Source organism: Lepeophtheirus salmonis, chromosome 13, assembly GCF_016086655.4.
Source record: "Lepeophtheirus salmonis chromosome 13, UVic_Lsal_1.4, whole genome shotgun sequence".
Taxonomy (NCBI): domain Eukaryota; kingdom Metazoa; phylum Arthropoda; class Copepoda; order Siphonostomatoida; family Caligidae; genus Lepeophtheirus; species Lepeophtheirus salmonis.
Window position 1 is genome coordinate 6,032,036 of NC_052143.2, and position 19,432 is coordinate 6,051,467.

Here is a 19,432-nt window from a genome sequence, read left to right on the forward strand (position 1 = left end):
GCAACAATCATCTATGATGAGGGAGGAGAGGGAGAATGAAATGAACAAGAGCATTGTCAGGAATTATTTCAATGTCGATCCTCAATTGGAATCTGAGTCCGACAAAGACTTGGAATTATAACTCTGTTACAAAGAAATACTCTTCGTTTTTCATGACCAAACACAAATGTTTGAACAAACAGTGATAAAAAAAAAGAGAAATCAATACGGTAACCCTGATCACTTGAAGAATGTTTTGGAGGAGAGCTGTAATGCCAATCAGCTGTGAGAAGGAAGGAGAAGGAAATGAACAAGAAATTTGGGGAAAATTACTCCAATGTTAATCCCCAATTATACACTGAGTACATAAAGGACTTACAATTATATCTCTGCAACAACAAATCCAATGGGATACTCTCCTCCTCCGTCTTTTATGAGAACACACAAATGTTCAATTAGGTTCTGAATGTAACTGAATGTAGTAGAAAGGGAAGTTCACTACTGAAGAGTTAAATAGTAAAGACAATAGCTAAGGACAAGAAAATTTATACATAAAATTGTACATCCCTATTGATAAGTATTCTGTAACACATAACAAATTTTATAAAATATTTACTATATAATTTTAAAACATTACTCCATATTGCAAACGCAGATACAAAAGGATTTCTTTATAAACAATATTTATACTAGTTCTTCTGCTAAGATATATAAACCCTTTTTACTATCGATATGCTGCAAGCTAAATTTTTCTCCTCGAGTATATTCGAGTTTTAAAAAAACCAAAAAAACCGAGGAATTGCAAGCGATACTCGCTACTTGTCATAATACTTTGTAGTGCCAAGGAGAACAATCGTTGTGAATCAAAACTAGTAGATGGAGAACTCGGAGTATTGAAAATATATTTCTTTCAGTGGTCTTAATTTGTTTTTATCCAACTTTTTATGTTCGTTTATATATACGTAGTACTTTATAACAAACAAGAGTTTTAATAAGCAAAGATCAGTGATGAAAATCGGGTGTGCTCTTTTAGCTCGCCCGTTTTTAGGAATTGGTAATCAGAAAAATGAATTTTTCTTTCCCTTAGTAGTTGCGATTATTATTTAATTCCTTGGTAGGGAACATCATTTTCTAAATAGATTAATAATGTTACAAACCTAATTGAAGGAGTATGTGCCGGTCCTTATCTATTCGGTCCAGTCTAGTCTTAAGACTGGTCTTATTGGTCCTTAGGACTGTCTATCATTGGGACCATCCTTAAGACCATCAGTCCTTGGGAACAGTCCTTAACTGTCGGTCCTTGGAATTTTTCATAAAAATATCTATGGTTTATACGGACAAATCGGATATTTGAAATATATATTAAGATTACAGCACATATCTTGCAAAAAGTACTTCTATATCCTACATATACTAATAATTATTATATGAATGTTTCGTTGTTGTCCAAAAAGATCCTGATAAAAATGTAATAAAAATTATCTTGGATTCTTCACACTATATCAATCCGGTTAAGTAAAGTTATCTACAAAGAAAAATAAAAAAATAAATAAATAACAGGACAACATATATCTAAAATATTTCTAAAAATTGTTTAGATGAGAAGTCCTTTTTTTATTTACTTCAAAAAATTCCCAAATCGAAATTCGCGTAGGAAATTACAAAAAAATAGTTAATAGCATTTATTGGATTTGTAAAAGAAACACAAACCTACCAATGTTTTTTTCGTACTTGCAAAAACAAAAAAGTTATGAACAATAATGTTGTTGAAAAAATAACACTCGATAACTGGTTTATTTTTGCAAATATTGCAAAAATTATGAATAAAATGTTCCGTAAATTGAAAATGATAGAACTAAGTTGTCGCGTCGGCATTTTTTTACGCTAAAAGCATTGTTTTGTGGTATTTTTTCTTAAAGAACTGAAAATTGGCGTTGGACGAAAAAAGAGAGAAAAAGTTCAAAAATTATTCAGAAAGGACAGATATTTCAGTTAAACATCAATTTTTATTTGGAAAAATTAATATGCAAACGAATTTCCAGACAAATATCCACAAACTTTATACCCTTTACTAATTTCATATGTTATTGGAAGGTCAATTTTTTGCACCTGAAATAAACGAAATTGCAATTTTCAGCGATTTATTTTTTAGCCCATAATTTTTTTGATTTTAAATAAATTTAGAAAACGTAGTAATTCGTATAGTTGTTTTCAAAGCGCCAATCACTTATTGATAAATAACTTAAACCCCTCTCTAGTCTCCTTGTGCTGCAAAAACAATTTCGGAGTTTTGGGCATAGCATAAGCCCCCCTAATATGACATCTCCAAAAATCCACACCCCTACCTTAGGCTGGCCTTCCTTAAAAGAGGGACCCATGCAAAATTTCATCCTTCTAGATTCAATGGTGTGGGAACGAACCAAGACATCTACTCATGACTTGGCTGAATATTTGATACTTGCCTTAACATTTTTTACTCTCTAAAAACTTTCTATAATAAGTAATAATCGGATCCCCATTAGATACAGACCCATTTTTAACCTACTCGGGTTATGCAAATTTATTCCTCGTTTGGACACGAAACTTTTTGAACCCGAATAAAAGAAATACAGAAGCGTTTTGAACACATGGGTGTGTGGACGGAGAATTCTTGGGAGTCAATTAGAAATGAGGCTAGAAGGATTTTTTCTTTTTTTTTTAAAAAAGGATGGATTTGAATTCTACAACTAATCATCTTGCATTTATTTTATTAATTTATTTTGATTATCCCTACATAGGCCCATTATTCATTCTGAAAGATTGCAAAAATGTACAGTTACTATAAAATAAAATAAACATATGGTGTCCCTGAACAAATTTTCTTTTAACATTTTTGGTGCGTCAAGAAACAAGCAATATTGAACATAAATCAAGATATAGGGAAAATCCCAATTAATTTTTTCACTTTAATTTATGATAATTTTTGATTCCGTTATTATGCTGTCTTCACAAGTCGATGATAGGATTGAATAATGAAGAACATTTGAGACACTAATCTTGAATGAGACACCTAATTTGAAAATATTTTTTTGAAGGAACTGTTCCTTTTTTATATCATTTGAGATTTATAGTCGATGTTAAAGAGTGAGCTAAGAAGTTCTTTTGGATATTGTATACTTCAACTCTCAACTTGAAATATAAATAATATCATATTCCTATCATATTTCAATATTCCCAATAAATCCTTTGAATCCCTTCACTTCAACTTTTGCTCTATGCTTTGACAAATATAACTGTATTATTATTGAGAGGAATATCAAATATGAGGTAGCATCTATGCCACAAATTGATCTGTGAAGGATTTGGATAAATGATGATGCCATGATTCTAAGCATGTAATAAGTGTTAACTGAAGCGGCTAAGAGGATGTTTATGCATTCATAATTTCCTTCATGTCCTGAATGTTGGATGATATTAAATAATGAATTAAAATTTGATTATTTATAGTCTTGTCAACCTGGAATCCACATGTTAGAAACTTAGACCGTAATAGGGGTGAGCTATTGAACTTGAAACAAAGATAATATGACATCTAAATTTATGGGCATAAAAGGACAAAAATTCATTTAGATCGAGTGTGGAAGGGGTTTTTTATTAATCAATATTGAGGTATATCTAATATGGTTGGCTAAAGGATTTCTTTTATGTTTTGATTATATATGTATGTACAGTGTACACTACCAAGTACCAAGCCTATAATAATAACAAAAATAAACCAAGTAAGTCCTACTACATAAACACAATATGTGTTTGGAAGGTGGATGAGTTGTAAGGCAAAGAAAAATGAAGCAATACATTTATGGAAGAGGAAAAGTGTGGATAATTATAATTTTATGGCTTCAAACACTCCAACCGACGTACTACTACAGATTCATCACAAAACGTCATAAATAGTATGGTTAAAAATCAATATTTTTGACCTCAATTCTTTTACTTACAGGGGCCGCCGCGTAACATGGCCTCTCCAATTTTTGAGAGTTTACGAAGATAATATAGTAGTAAAACAGGGGCGTCCAGAGATTTGTATTATTTTTTTTTAATCTAAAAATTACATTTTTTGGGAATAACTTTTAAAAATCCGTAAGAATTATCAAAAACTTTTTTTTTTTGGAAAAAAATTTCAAAAATTTACAGTTATTCTCAAGATATTAATTTTTTGGAAAAATATTTCATAAATACAAAGCTGATTACAGAAAATTATATTTTTTGTAAAAAAAGTTCAAAAATTAAATTTTTTGAGAATAATTTTTGAAAATCCGTAAGAATTATCGAAAACTTTTTTTTTTTGCTATAAAAACTTCAAAAACTTACAACTATTCTGAAGAAATTTATTTTTTTAGAAAAATATTTCCAAAATACAAAGCTGATTACAGAAAATTTAATTTTTTGGGAAAAAAAATCTAAAATTTAATTTTTTGGGAATAAATTTTTGAAAATCCGTAAGAGTTATCAAAAACTTATTTTTTTTTGAAAAAATTTCAAAAATTTTGAAAAAATTAAACTTTTGGAAAAAAATGCAAAATTCACAGCTGTCTACAGAAAATTAAACTTTGCTTTTACAGCTCTTCTCAAAAATTAAACTTTTGGAAAAAAAATTACTCAAACTCAAATCTACAGAAAATTCTCTGTAGCTGAAAAAAAATTCAAAAATTTAGAGCTTTTCTCAAGAAATTAAACTTTTGGAAAAAAAATTCCCAAAATTCACAGCTGTCTACAGAAAATTAACTTTGGGAAAAAAAATAAATTTACAGCTTGAAAATTTTGGAAAAAAAATTACTGTAAGAAAATTATCAAAAACTTTTTTTTTTTTTGAAAAAAATTTGTGAAAAAAATTTCAAAAATTTACAGCTATTCTCAAGAAATTAAACTTTTGGAAAAAAAAATTTCTCAAATTCACAGCTATCTACAGAAAATTAAATTTTTTGAAAAAAAAATTCCAAATTAAATTCCAAATGTTAAATTTAAAAAAAAAATCAAATATTAAATTTTCTAGTAAAAAGCAAATATCCCTTAATTTGGGGGGATACCCCCCACTGCCAACCAATTTTTGTTTTTGCCTCTGTTTGTTTGTCTGTTGGCCAACAGGGTTACGGCAAAAGTTACAGATCAATTTTGATCTAACTTGGTGCGAAGATTATATATGGTCAAAAACAGAGGCCATTAAATTTTAAGAGGTACTGGTCAAAGGTCCAGGTAGTTCAAAACGTTACAAATACATAATCGATAATATCTTTGGAATATAGTATTGTGTTACGGAGTGCAAATTAATGCCAATTTGTAAGTTTAATAAATATGCTTCATACAGTAAAAATCCAAGGAAAGATTAAAGCTCAAAGACACACAAAAGGTCAAAATGCCATGATTAACCGTCACTTTTTTACAAATTAAACTAAAGTCATCGCTTGAGCAAAGAAATAGTGCTCACTCCGCATCCTGACATCCTCACTACAGCAAAGGAATATTGACATCAAATGACTGTTCAATGATTGTACTCAGAATGGTTAAAAGCACCTTAACAAGATTTCATTTTAATCTAAATAATCAACGTTCAGAACAGGTAGTAAGGAGAAAACATTTAAAATAGACGACAGCTGACAACTAAATAGAGTGTCAATTTTTTTTTTTTTGTTAGTGAGTTAAGACCATGATACCTATATAAATTTTAAGTATTATCCCCGCATTGATGTACATATTATTTTCCCTAAAGAAAGGAATCTTTTATATATAATATAAAGTCTGGAAACTGTTAATAGTTAAAATCAATCTTTGTAACATTACTTAGGATGTATCGTTTAAAGAACACTTTGATGATTCGTTTTTATGGCTTAAAATATATTGTACATTATATCTCATTATTATAAATCCAGTTTTATTTATTGCACTTCATAGTTCTAAAATACTCAACGTCTCAACGTCTAGCTATGAATTTTTATTTTATATTGTTGTGCTTATATGTATACATTGTCAAAAAGATGTCTTACTATGTGTTCTTGATCCTAGCTACATACCTAGTATATTATGTTAATGAAACAGGTTCAAAACAACACTGGCCTTCAGTGTCTCCTAAATGTGGTTTTTTCGTCTTTTAAAGTCTTATTTAATTGAAATCATGGAGGAGATTATGTCTTCATCATAGAAGTTATTTATTGTGTGTATTTGAGATTGAAATATTATTCTGATTATAGTTTATTATTTCATGTGAAATTAAAACAATTTTATGCCTGAAAGAGTCTTGATATAATATGTATGGACTGTTGTTAAAATCAACAGGGTCCAGGGAAGCTTTTGATATTTTAAATATGTAATTTAATATGTATAGGTATTACATGCTAGGTATGTATTTTTAGCAAGGAGTTTGAACATAATTTAAATTGTATCCTGTTCCTGTGATATCCATGTTATTTACTTCATGACGTAGCATAAAAGTCGTGGCTGGAATATAAAGAAAAGTATAAATTAATAGGCAAATGATTTTGAGGGTCTATGTATTTTCTTTCAATTTCTTACAACTTATCACTCCATTTAATTTTTCATTGCTCATATTGTTGAGAAAATCCCCACAAAATGTATTTGATATTTGGGATGGAATGGTGAGTCGAGCATTGCTGCAATCAGCTGACGAATGTATTCAATTTTTAATTTTAGGTTAAGGAAAAAAGTCGATTACATAATAAATGATATTCAAACTCACCAACAGATGTTTTAGAGGTGTCCTGAGTACCAATTTTAAAAGGATCGGAATTGACGAGAGAGCTTACAGAGTAATTGATCCCACAGAAATCTTTCATATTATTAGAAAATATTAATTTGAAGATAACACCTTTGAATATTAGTAGATTATATTACCTCTTTCCTGACGAAAGCACGTATTATAGAATGTATTCCTAATGAGCTGCCCAAAGTTGAAGCTCCTAAAACTCCCGGATGTACCCGTAAAGTATTGTAGACATCCATCCGGTGGGCTTAAAAGCAAATAAATGAATAATTTATAAAGTAGAACCAAGATTAATAGAAATACAAGATTATGCAATCATGTAATCGGGCTTGAATTTTCAATTTGATGTACCGTACCGACTGATGGGCAAGATAGACATAGTTTGACGTCATAGAGTATAACAACAGTAACAATCAAGGAAACTGATATAAAACTACTTATGGTAAGAGTTTTACTCTTTACGTCACTATTAAAAAACGTGGCGGAAGTCAAACATCAGTTGGAAAAGCGTTTTGGTATGATATACTATTTCAATTAACAGTGGTAGAACCCAGGAAATCAAGAGGGGATACAGTCAAGTTTTAAATCAGAATTCCCCATAAAAAAAACGGACTAATCCATTCCCAACCATCAATTTTTCACCCTAAAATTACCTTATATATGTATATATAATTATTGGGCACTATGATTTTTGGCCTAAAAAGTACATAAAACTCTAAAAAAAAAAAAACTCTACTAAGGTTTGGAGGAAATCCATACAATGGTTTAAAATCTGTTCAACAACAACGCCAATTTGTGGCATGTGACTGAAGTACAAACTATACAGAGACGTCTGCATGGTTATATATATATAATATTTTTGCTCAGTTTTTTGATTTTTTTGGAAAAAAATTGAAATATTACATTTCTTCAAAAAAAAAAAAAATTGAAATCCACAATTAGACTGAGTATTGAGGCAGTTGAACTCTGGGACTCGACAGTATATCTAAGATAAACTTACATTTCAGGATCTTGACAATGGAAAAAAGACACCTTTATGTCCCATCTTCTTTGTATATTACTATTGGGATTAAAGTTGATTGTTAGACTTCCTAAATTATTTGGACTTGTTGGATTTGTGCTAATATACACTAGGAAAGAATAGTGGACAAATAATGAATGTACGCATATGTACATAATATCTAATATTTACTGTGCTGGTCAGTTAATGATCCACAAAAGGTAGGAATCAAGGATCCTGTCGATGAGACTAAGTCAAGCCTTTCATTTCCACAGTCCCCAGTTGAGGTAGGATCTTGAATTTCGAACGTTTTAAAATCCAATCTGAATATTTGTATTTATTTGATTATTCAATGAATTATTATATAACTCGACTCACCTTATTCGACAAATATTGTTGTCACCTGTAAAAATAAAATGAAAATTATTTTTCTTGAGGGCAAATATGTTGTTATCTTATTTTATTATGTAGTCTATTTACCATTTATTGAAGGACTCTCAAAATTAAATTGGCATGGTCCAGTTGTTTGACTGAAGGAGGAAGAGAATCCTGGATTTTGTAAGTATGTACAATTCTTTGTAAAAGGAAATTGATTTTAATCAGTTTTGATTGCAAATATGTGTTTATTTATAGTTTACATAAACGATGTGCGTTAGAGTGTTTTTTTTTTTAGAACTAGTGCAGAAAAGATGGCATGTGATACGAAAATCACCTATGCCATTGCTCTACGATGTTCTCTTTAGAGAGGCACATCTCGATCAAAGTTTGAAAAAGGATACAATTTCTTTATTTAGTCAATAAAGATTATGTTAAAGTATTATTCCGGCCTGGGCGACCCCGTACAGATCCAGCTTTGCTATTGTACGCGTAATAAACTTCTTCAGGTCCACCATAAACGAATGACGTTTATCATAGTCATCATGATCGACCCTCCCCCAGAATAGAATTCGAATCGGTGCAGGTCAGAGCTGTTTGTAGGGCTAAAATCCCATCTCCAAAAGTGAGGAAATTTTGTGGCCAAGAATTCCCTCACTTTTTGGCCTTGTGAGTCGGTGAACTCTCTTGTTGGAAGGTATAATTTCTTCATTGCGCTTCTCCATTCATCCATCCAGGGAATGTACATTAAAAGCGCAAAACCAGAACCAGTACATTGGCAAAGCAGGATCCGCATAAGGTCGAGTGGCCAAAGTTATCAAGAGAGACGGATCTCATTATGAATAATTGAATATTATTAAATGTGGGTTTCAAAAAAGAACAAAATGATGATTCGTTCGTTATAAGCCTTTACAGATTTTCCAAAATTATCTGGACCACCCTGTATCTATGTTCAAAATTTCCTTACGTTATTTTTTCCTGTTGCTCCATAGAGTGACTTTACAGATAAAAGTCAATTAATATTTTTTATAGTTTATAAAAATGTATATCACAATGGTTTTATTACAAAAAAATAAGAATACTGATTTATACTAAACCGTATTGACAAAATAAAGAAATTTGATCTTTTTTCAAACTTCGACAAAAGTTGTGCCACCTACATATGATATTGTATATAGAACAACGGAATGGGGTATAGGTTATGTTACTCGATATCTTTTCCGCGCCCATCAAAACGAAATTAAGAATAATTTGATAACTAAACCACTCTAAGTTTACCCACTCACAAAGAACAGTCGATAATTTTAAAGCTAGGTTGATTTGAGCGGTGAGAAAAATAATATGGACAAAAAATTGTTTGGAGTAAGAAAAATGCAGAGTATAACCCCAAGAAAACCATCCCCACGGTCAAGCATGGAGATGGAAACATAAGGTTTTAGTGATGTTTCTTTACTCAAGAAAAGGACGGCTTCACCGCATCTAAAGGAGTGGCCCAAGGAGAAGCCAGGGGCGGCTGCAGGATTATATTTTGGGGGGGATTGGTTTGTGGAATTTTTTCCCCACAATTTTTGCGTAAAATTTTCATCCTCACGAAAAAAAATCCTTGATTTGGGGGAGTTGCAGCTACAGCCCCTCCCTTCCTGCGGACCCCTTGGACACACATTAAGGTCAAGGAGTAGCGTATCCAGCTCTGGAGCCACTGTCCCCTCCCCAATACGCAAATGCATATATTATATAATCCTTCCCCCCTCCCCCCTCGCTTGCAAATATATTTCAGGGACGGTGCTCCGGACCTCAATCTGATAGAAAGTCTTTATCAATAGGCTAACTTATTAAATCGGCAAGGAATCAAATACTTATTTCCATCACTTTATCTATGTACATATGTAACACATGTACTTAAATATCCCGGGCTTCAAGGCACTATTTCATTTTTTAATTCCCTCATTTCAGTAAGGACCAACCTTCAAAAAATGGTCTTCGAAATTTTATGACAATCTGTTTTTTAGTGTATGAGTTATTTTGCTAAGTGTGAACCTACTTTTGTTATTTTCAAAACAATGGATCAAAAAACTTTTCGTTTTTAACTTTACACTGCTTTTTGACGATAAAAAATACCGTTCAAGGTAGGCAATGCCTTGAAAAGGGTTATGGGGACTCATCTCCATAAAGCAAATAAAATAATTATTTTAAAAAAGACAATTATAAAGGAGAAAAAAACGTATTTTCTTTGTCAAGCACCGGACTTTTAAGTCCATGTGTTATTTAAGAATAAATGTGGAAGCGATTCTTAATATAATTCTTCAAGTTATAGGAAATCAATTTCTACATATTTTCTTTTAGAATCAAAAGAAAATATATATATGTATATTACGACACGCATTTATTTATGCAACCAACTTAATGGAAATAATTATTTACGGTAGGAGGTACATGTACATGGTATATCGTGCTATATCAAATACAATACATTTTGCCGACATGTGTGTACAATACTTTTCGGTTGATTTCAAAGGTTACATGTTTACAACCCATGTTTATGTTAGTGTAAGATGTATGTAGAACTGATCTTTTTGTATCATTTCTTATTTGTTTATTAAGACTTCCTAGTTTTCTCTGGGATAAGCGTAGGGACTTTGGAGGGAGTGTCCCCTCCCAATTTAGGGAAAAGTATCAAAATTATTTTTTGTATAATACTTTGAAAACCCAGAAATAAAACTTTACAAAATAAAGTATTCATTTGAAACTTAGTGGGGCTTTTCAGCTATCAATTTCCTAGCTTATTTTTCCTTTATCAGTGTTCTGAACAACACTGATTAGTTGCATTAAAATTAGCTCATGTTAAATTGCTGCAAAAAAATCCTCACAATTATGGAACCGTTACGTAATTACTTATGTAAATAGGTATTATTTATATATACTATAAAGGAGACAGGGATATGTACATAGAAAGAAAGAAGGCAAAGAAGATTTATTTTGGTCAAAAACAGGCTCTGAATTACCTTAGAGGTGTAAAAAAAATATGCTTGGTTATTCAATAGGTCTACTTACTAAATTACAGACTGATCTGTTCGACCATTTTGGATTCCATGTGTGATAACACCAAAAACAGATTGACAAATATATATAAGATATGATTTAAAAAATTAGAGGGTCGTTCAGAAGCTTTTAGGGGCCTCTTGCCGTCCCCAAGAGGCTAGCGAAGCCACTGTTTGGGGCTATGTACATACAAAGTACGTTGAAACTACGAAAACAAACTATAATAAAGTACCCCCTTTGTGAAATAAAAAAAGGCCAAAACATTGCGTACATACTTTATACACAATTTGCCCTTTATGAGTGAAAAGTTTTCGATATCGAACAAAGCTAACGACGTGAGATGTCTTCTATAAAAAAGTCCATATTTAAAAATAAAAAAAATCCTATTGCCAAATTTCTATTGAATTAGTTATTAATATTCTCTCAAAATTGAAGTTGTCTCCCTGCAAAGTTATCATCTCCTACCTCTGAAAGTATGTATAGTATATGTACCTTATACTTAATAAATATTCCTATAATGGAAACTGATTCATTTGCCAAGATACATACATTTTCGATGAATAAATAACCTCAATATAATTACTTTATTGATCCTTCCACCGCATTCTCGAACTCTATTATTGAACATGAAAGAAAGAAAAGTCGTCATTTCTCTCAATTATATCATGTTTATTTGTATTTACTAGCCTATACATGTCTTACCTTAAAACACAACATACTCCAAATCCAAAAGCACAGTTTCCATCAACAAATCCTCCCATGCTTTCGCATTCATTTGCTGTAAAACAGGTTCCGTGTCGATTCATACTCGGGGATGTAGAAGAGGCTGTTGTACATTGTTTATTACTAAAATGGACTATATTGATGAGGCCTAAGATCTCTTTAATAGTGAAAACAATAACATGATTAATTCGACATTTTCTAATATGCTATGAATGAATGGTATATTATGAGTCTATACTTACTCCCATCCAAGGGTTTTCCATAAGAATATTGGCTGACCAAAAGTAAGAGTAGGATTTGAGTGTTCATAGTTTCTTTCCAATCCCTCAACAGGAACTAACAAACTAACTGAGAACAAGTTATCTTTTATTTAATAAGATGCATTCTTCTGACGGTGCACGTTTTAATTTACATAGCATTGCAAAAGTATGTTACGAAGCATATTTTTCTGCATAATAATTGCTATTATTATTATTGTTCACCCCCTAAAGAAATCCTGATGGATAATTATAGGTAATTTTTAACATGATTTAGTCCTTATTACTACTTAATTGCTGTACATAATAAATATTTATAACAAAATTATCAACAATCTGGAAAAATTTGGAAAAAAATTTAAAAATCCACAGCTATTCATAAAAAATTAATTTTTATGGAAAAAAATATCAAAAATTAAATTTCAAATATGAAAATTAAAATAGTAAATTTTTGGAAAAAAAATAATTATTTTAATTTCAAATACCAAAAAAAATTTAAGTATTACTTTTTTCGAAAAAGTTTCAGAAACAAAATTTCAAATAGAAAATTTCTGAAAAAATTTTAAATATTAAATTTGTTCAAAAAAATATAAAAAATAAAAGTTCAAATAGAAAATTTTATAGAAAAAAATATCAAAAATTCACAGCTATTGACAAAAAATTATTTGTTTATGACAAAAAATATTAAAGATTAAATTTAAAATATTAAATTAAAAAAAAAAAAATTTAAAATATTAAATTAGAAAAAAAAATTTAATATTAAAAAATTTTCGAAAAAATTTCAAAAACTACATTTCTAATAGAAAATTTTTAGAATTGTTTTTCAAAAATCCACAACTATTCACAAAAAAAAATTAAATTTTCTAGTAAAAAGCAAAAATACCTATATTTGGAGAGAGCTACAGCCCCTTCAGTAAACCCCTGGTGGCCACACCCGACAATAAACAATTTGTACTTGCATTGAATGAGTAATTAATTAGGTAACTCAAAATATTCAATGTCCACCTCTCATCTCGCAGCCATAAAAACCAAAACATATTTTTATAAAGTACCTACCTTCGTTTTTTCTTAAACTTAATTATTTTTCTTCATCATCATCTATTAAGATTATTAATGATGTGGGTATGGGTCGTACATATATTGCATGCCGAAAATGGAAGATATCTCATCTTGAAAGAAAAATATTTTAATGTTTTCCCCTTTAGTTATAATTATATATTTATGTATAAATACGATTGCATACATAATTGGTATATTTACAAGGCTCAAAATTGTGTATTAATTCATCATAATGTTTAAAAAGTAATTTATATGCAGAGAAACAGTTAGTTTGACCTTGAGTTCCTTGATGGTTCAAAATGAAAAGATAATATATATTGACTAATTATAGCCAGGAATGCAGCTATATTTCATATTTTAGCAGTTTTATATTTTTTTAAATGATAAAAAATCTAGTGATGGTACGATTCAAAACAAAATCCGACCCGATTCTGATGTAATTCAAGTAAATTTCCAGTTGTCGATTCCCATTCTTTAATATTCTAAATAATTGTTCTAAAATACATTTTTCCTATCAAGGGCGTCCAGAGGATTGGTTTTTGGAATTCTTTTTTATTTTCAAAAATTTTCTAAATATTTTCAAAAAACTATTCACAAAAAATTAAATATTGCGTAAAAAAATTCAAAATCTCATGACTATTCTCAAATAATAATTTTTTGGGGAAATCAAAAATCCACAGCTGTTCAAAAAAATTTCAAAAATCCACAGATATTCACAAAAAATTAAATTTTTGTGTAAAAAATTTCAATAATCAATAGTTGTGCACAAAAATAAAAAAATTTGAATAAAGTTCAAAAATCCAATGTTGTTCTCAAAAAAAATAATTTTTTGAAAAAGACTTTCAAATATTAAATTTTCTTGTAAAAAGCAAATATTCTTCCACTTGGGGTGGAATTTTTTTTTTATAACATAGAAAGTAATAAATAATCATAAAAAAGAATCCGAATAGCAAATTAAGCATTATTTTCCAGATACAAATTCCAGAAAAAAAAACAATTCTCCGATTCCGATTGATTTTTCCATTACTAAAAAGACACACTATACTGGTTAATTATAGAAATGAAACTATATTTGAATAAAACATTCATTAATTTAGATACTTAATATACTACTAATAAATTAAACAAAAGATATCAACAACAAAAAAAGGATTCTATAATTCTTTTTTATCCAATCTTGCAGCAGCTTTAATTCTCTTTGGACAACAGCAGAAACAACTATAATCATCGTCTTCATCTGAGTTGACCTCTTCATAGCTTCTTTTTTGCCCAAAGCAGTCAATACTCCTAAGAAATTCAGCCTTGAATTCGTTCATAAAAGTCTTTTGATGAGGTTTCCAAATGGGGGATGTATTGGCATCTTCTGCATCACTTGGGTAAGGGCGTCGTAAGGAAGTGCGAGTCATTGTGATGGATTATTTGATTGCAAAATTTTCTATCTCTTCACTCTTCAAAATTTAATTCCAGAATAATTTGATTTGAATTACTATTCAAGTTATTAACGAATAAATATTTGATTTTTAATTTTATGAATTATATTTGTATAATAATTACATACTATAATATATATGGATTATATATATTGTTCTATACAATAATACCAGGGTGTCCGCAGGGTTTGGGCTAGAAGGCTGTACCCCCTCGCCAAATTAAGGAATTTTTGCTTGTTACTAAAATTTGATATACAGAAAAATTAAATATTTGGAAATTATTATTTGATTTTTTTTTCAAAAACATTAATTTATTGGAAATAATATGGATTTAGGATTATTTTTTTCCAAAACTTTAATTTTTTCAGAATAGTTTTGAAATTTTTTTCCAAAATATTAAATATTTTAATCTTTTTGTGAATAGTTGTGGAATAATGAAAAAATTAAATATTTGGAGATTATTATTTTATATTTTATTCAAAAAAATTAATTTATTGGAAACAATAGGGATTTATGAATTTTTTTTTCAAAAACTTTAATTTTTTGCCGAATAGTTTTGAAATTTTTTTCCAAAATATTAAATATTTTAATCTTTTTGTAAATAGTTCTGGAATAATGAAAAAATATAATATTTGAAATTTTTTTTCAAAAAGTTAAATTATTGAAGGTTTTTTCCAAAAAAAATCCCTTTTTGTTAATAGTTGAGGATTTTTTAAATTTATTTTTGAGAAAATTTAATTTTTCCAATTTTTTTGTAACAAATTTTTAATTTTAATTTTTTTTTCAAAAAAAAATACAAAAACCAAGCCCCTCCAGAGAGTCGATGAGGATTGTTCCTTGCGAATCCAAAAGACAGTCGCCATAATCTTTCCGGCCGATTCCTCGATTCAGACAAATACGAAACAGAAACAAATAAACCGATCTGTCTGAAAGTTAGCGTGTGTTCTTCCAAAAGATGCTACTAACTAAACATACCCTTGATCCCCGCCAGTAGTGCCATCTCTCGGACTTTGAACAGAATTTTCAAACGCAATACAATTAAATTTCAAATTATCATTTAGCAAAAGATGAAAGCCCAAATTTAGCTGCTTTGTGTTACTATCTCGTTTACCTGCATACAACTCATGGATGATTTTCCTTGGAAACGAATATATGCAATCGTTTCCATAGAAAGAATATGAATCATTCTATTTTTCAAACAAGATTGTATTTTAAGGATAGTTATTTCATTCATGTACTTTTTTCCAGTTCATTCGTGTTAAACAAGTACTTAAGTACATATATATAATATAATATGCATTGCATGTCGATAGTGAATGGTATCGACATGAATAATAATTATCAGGGGCGGTGTTAGGATTTTCTTTAGGTTTGGGGGGAATATTTTTATCAAATTTTCCCACTGACATCTCCTTTTTTTACTCCAATATGAGGTTACTTTTTTTTCTAAGGGGATATAGGCCTTTACAATGGACACCTCTTAAAAAATAAATTGGTTCATTTTTGATGGAATTATATTTTTCAAAAAATAATATATATATTTTTTTTAATGACCTTTTTTGGGCCAGTGTATACACGAACATTTATTTATTTTTACTTAGTTATATCGTTTATTCTATTGGAAACAGGTCATCTACCACCTGAAAAACTACCCTCCCCCCCGTCCTTTTACCTCCTAGCATTTCAATCCCCAAGCCATCTGCCCCTTCCTTTCCAATCCTTTACAGGGCTCAAGAAGCTGTATCCCCCCCGCCTTTTGCTATATAATTTGCAAAAACCAAACCTCCCCCAAAAAAAAAAAAATATATATATATATAACATTTTCTACTTCATCCCATGACAAAAAATTGAGTTTTAGTAGTCTATTTTGTACAATGAATTTAGGGATATATTTCTGAAGGATTATATACATTATGTCATAATAAATGTGTGGGAAGGAATTTTTGGATAGCTCCTTCAATAAGTTGAAATAGAGTCATGAATATCAAAAATAAATATTTAAATATGTTAACTATATCTAACTTTTAATAAAATGTGTATTATTTCAACTTTAAAAAAATCAAATACAATCATCCCCAATCTTTTCGAGTAATATCAATGGCCTATTCGTAATGGGAATTTTCAAAATACTGACATAGATACATATATATTTGATGAGATATATAAAGTCTTCATATTACGAGTATTGGAAGAGACGGATAACGTAGAATATCCAACTGTGTACTCCCCTCCCCTCCCCCACGATTAGAGCCTTAGAAGGTCCAAGGTATTATTTACCAAATGTATTACCACTAGAAGTGATGGATAGGATTCGAGACTTGCGACTCAATTTGGACTTTAGTTCCTATTCTGAAGACTTTATTACTCAACTTGATCCAACTATCAAAGACTTGCGACGGAACTTTGACTGTAAAGCTAATTTAAACTGAAATCAAGAAAAAGCATTAACACTATGGACCCTATATAATAATTACTGACTTGAAATGTCTGAAGTTAGCTAGAAAGAAGTCTGAGGACTGGAATTGAAATATTAAATATCTTTTGGATGCTATCCATGACTTTATTTCAAGGCATTTAAGGAGTTTATTGGTTAATCAATACTTTAGAACTTCGCAGGTTTAGAAAATTCTGTTTGATTTTCAATGTTGAAATAGAACATATATTAAAAATTAGATATAATTAATCTATTTAAGTATTTTTTTTTTATATTCATGACCAAGGTTGTACTCAGTTCAGGTTCAGCGGTTGTAAATGTCCAAGTTCTTACTTTGAACGGTGTCGGTCTAGTTTCAGCTTTAGTCTCGGTTCCAATCTTCGGGCCCAGGAAATGAACAGGGCCACACCTACCTTATACGCTGAGTGCATGGTGCTCCAAGTTCCAGTAGGTGCCCCAAAAATTACTTAAGACAATGTTTTTTAAAGTAGCGACTGTGGGGGAGGCTAGGGGGGGCACAGGAAGATGGAGAATTGAGTATTGCTTTCAGTCTACACTTACAGAGTACACATGTTTTGTATAAACCTAAAAATGTATTAATGTAGGGGGGTCTTAACATAGTAAAGTTTGGGAAACCCTGGCTTAAGAAATACTAAAGTTATCATATTATAGGGGCCCGTCGAGCTTAGAAGTGGACCTGGATCCATAATCTGCCCCACCCCTTCCCTCTGTCTGGTGCCTACAACCACTTTTACAGATCCATAAGAAGCCCTTACCTATTTGGAACTCAGATACAACTTTATCGCCTTAGGGACATAAAAAAAATCATTGGAAAACGCTACAATTGCACAAAATAAACTCAGAAAATGGAGTTATTGATTTTAGGTAATTAATTTTTTTATAATTAGTATATTTTATATATTCTATATAGGAACAAATCTACAAGAACCGACACCGATAAGCAATACATTGAGATCTTAATTCTATTCTCGGTTCGACTATATCAGTTCCAGTTCTAGCGGTTCAAGAACCGGAACCACTGAACCGCTAGGCCGATAAAGGCAAAACCTTGTTCCTGACTCTATAAGTAATAATAGAAAGTTTAAATTAATAGCGGTGACATTTCATGACGTCAAGAGAAGTACGGTTCATCGCTAATAACTACGTCATTAAGTTAAATTAATAATTACGTTCGTATAGTTGTTAAAAGATTGAATGTTTGGTCGTATGATTGCTATTTATTGTAATAGGGGTGAAATGCTGGGGGAAAGAAGGCATAGGGAGTGAAATACTAGGGGGTAGGAGCCTAGAAACATTCTATTATAACTTATAAGATATTATAACAGAATAATTTAAAAAGTTAAAGCACCCTGAATGACGTCACAAAGAATCGATTTTAACTTCTTTAAAGACCGACAAAATACTATTTTGGCTCCGTTTTCCTAGACTATGTCAAAATTATACATTTTTTAAATCACTCGTAAAAAAAATACGTCTTGAAAAGGTATAAGGTAGGTTTTTAATGTAATTTTAGTTCTTACATTTTCTGCCTTTTAATACCATCTTGGTACCTACGGAATAATTGATAATGTATCTACGTTTGTCTTAAGGACAGGTGAAAAATTTCGTATTGAATAGTTACCTACTTATCTATATACCTAACTAATATCTAATTTATGCATCCACGATATAGTAATCTTCATTAGTTCAGAATGTATAGGAAAAAAATGGTTTCGTACTTACTATTAATTAGCAAATACCATCAAAACAAGTGTTTCGTATTAATAAATATGTATTATGTGCATTCATTGAAGCATAATACCTGCAGTTATTATTCAGGACGAACACAATATTATATCTTCAAAATAGGAGTAGGCATAATAAATATACTTTTTTACCTTTAACTTGGAATTACGTCGTCAAAATTACATAATGTATCCTTAATAACAGTATATTTAATGTCATATACAGCCAATTTAATATCTTTAAAACGTTCATCATAAATTATAAACTATTTATTATTCGAAACTTTACTAAATGTCTAAAATAATGAACTCTAACAACGAATTGATAAAATTGTTTTGTTATCCATAATTACTATTCATCTATTCTATATAGCCTCTTCATCATTTGGCATTGCTGTGGATGACAGTAACTTTGTCTGATATCCAAGCAATAATTCTTCATTTGCTCCTTATTCCTTGAAAATTCACAATTTCCTCCTTGTGCATTCCTATTGTATGAGGTTCCCATTAAGTCCTCAAAGTAGGAGGGATTCTCCATTTGGAATTGATGTTGTTCTTCAGCATCGGTTGGTATCGGAGTAAAGTGGAAATAACTCATGATTCTAAACAATTTTCTTCCTCACAGATGGACTTTCTA

The 19,432-nt window shown here is 30.2% G+C and overlaps 1 protein-coding gene and 1 long non-coding RNA gene across 2 annotated transcripts; both read right to left on the bottom strand.

Annotated features, from left to right (window-relative positions):
• Positions 1-6,137: 6,137 nt before the first annotated feature.
• LOC121128589 (uncharacterized) lies at positions 6,138-12,224 on the bottom strand. Its single transcript, XM_040724180.2, has 11 exons — positions 12,113-12,224; positions 11,850-12,027; positions 11,731-11,761; positions 8,214-8,307; positions 8,112-8,136; positions 7,926-8,056; positions 7,734-7,863; positions 6,865-6,980; positions 6,710-6,799; positions 6,526-6,633; positions 6,138-6,450 (listed from the first exon to the last, which is right to left on the bottom strand). The coding sequence occupies exons 1-11, from the start codon at positions 12,177-12,179 to the stop codon at positions 6,362-6,364; spliced, it is 1,059 nt and encodes a 352-aa protein (XP_040580114.1). The 5' UTR covers positions 12,180-12,224; the 3' UTR covers positions 6,138-6,361.
• A 2,010-nt stretch (positions 12,225-14,234) lies between these two features.
• LOC121128161 (uncharacterized) lies at positions 14,235-15,855 on the bottom strand. The gene is made up of 2 exons (XR_011783219.1): positions 15,420-15,855; positions 14,235-14,856 (listed from the first exon to the last, which is right to left on the bottom strand). It is a non-coding gene; the product is annotated as an uncharacterized lncRNA (long non-coding RNA).
• Positions 15,856-19,432: the final 3,577 nt, after the last annotated feature.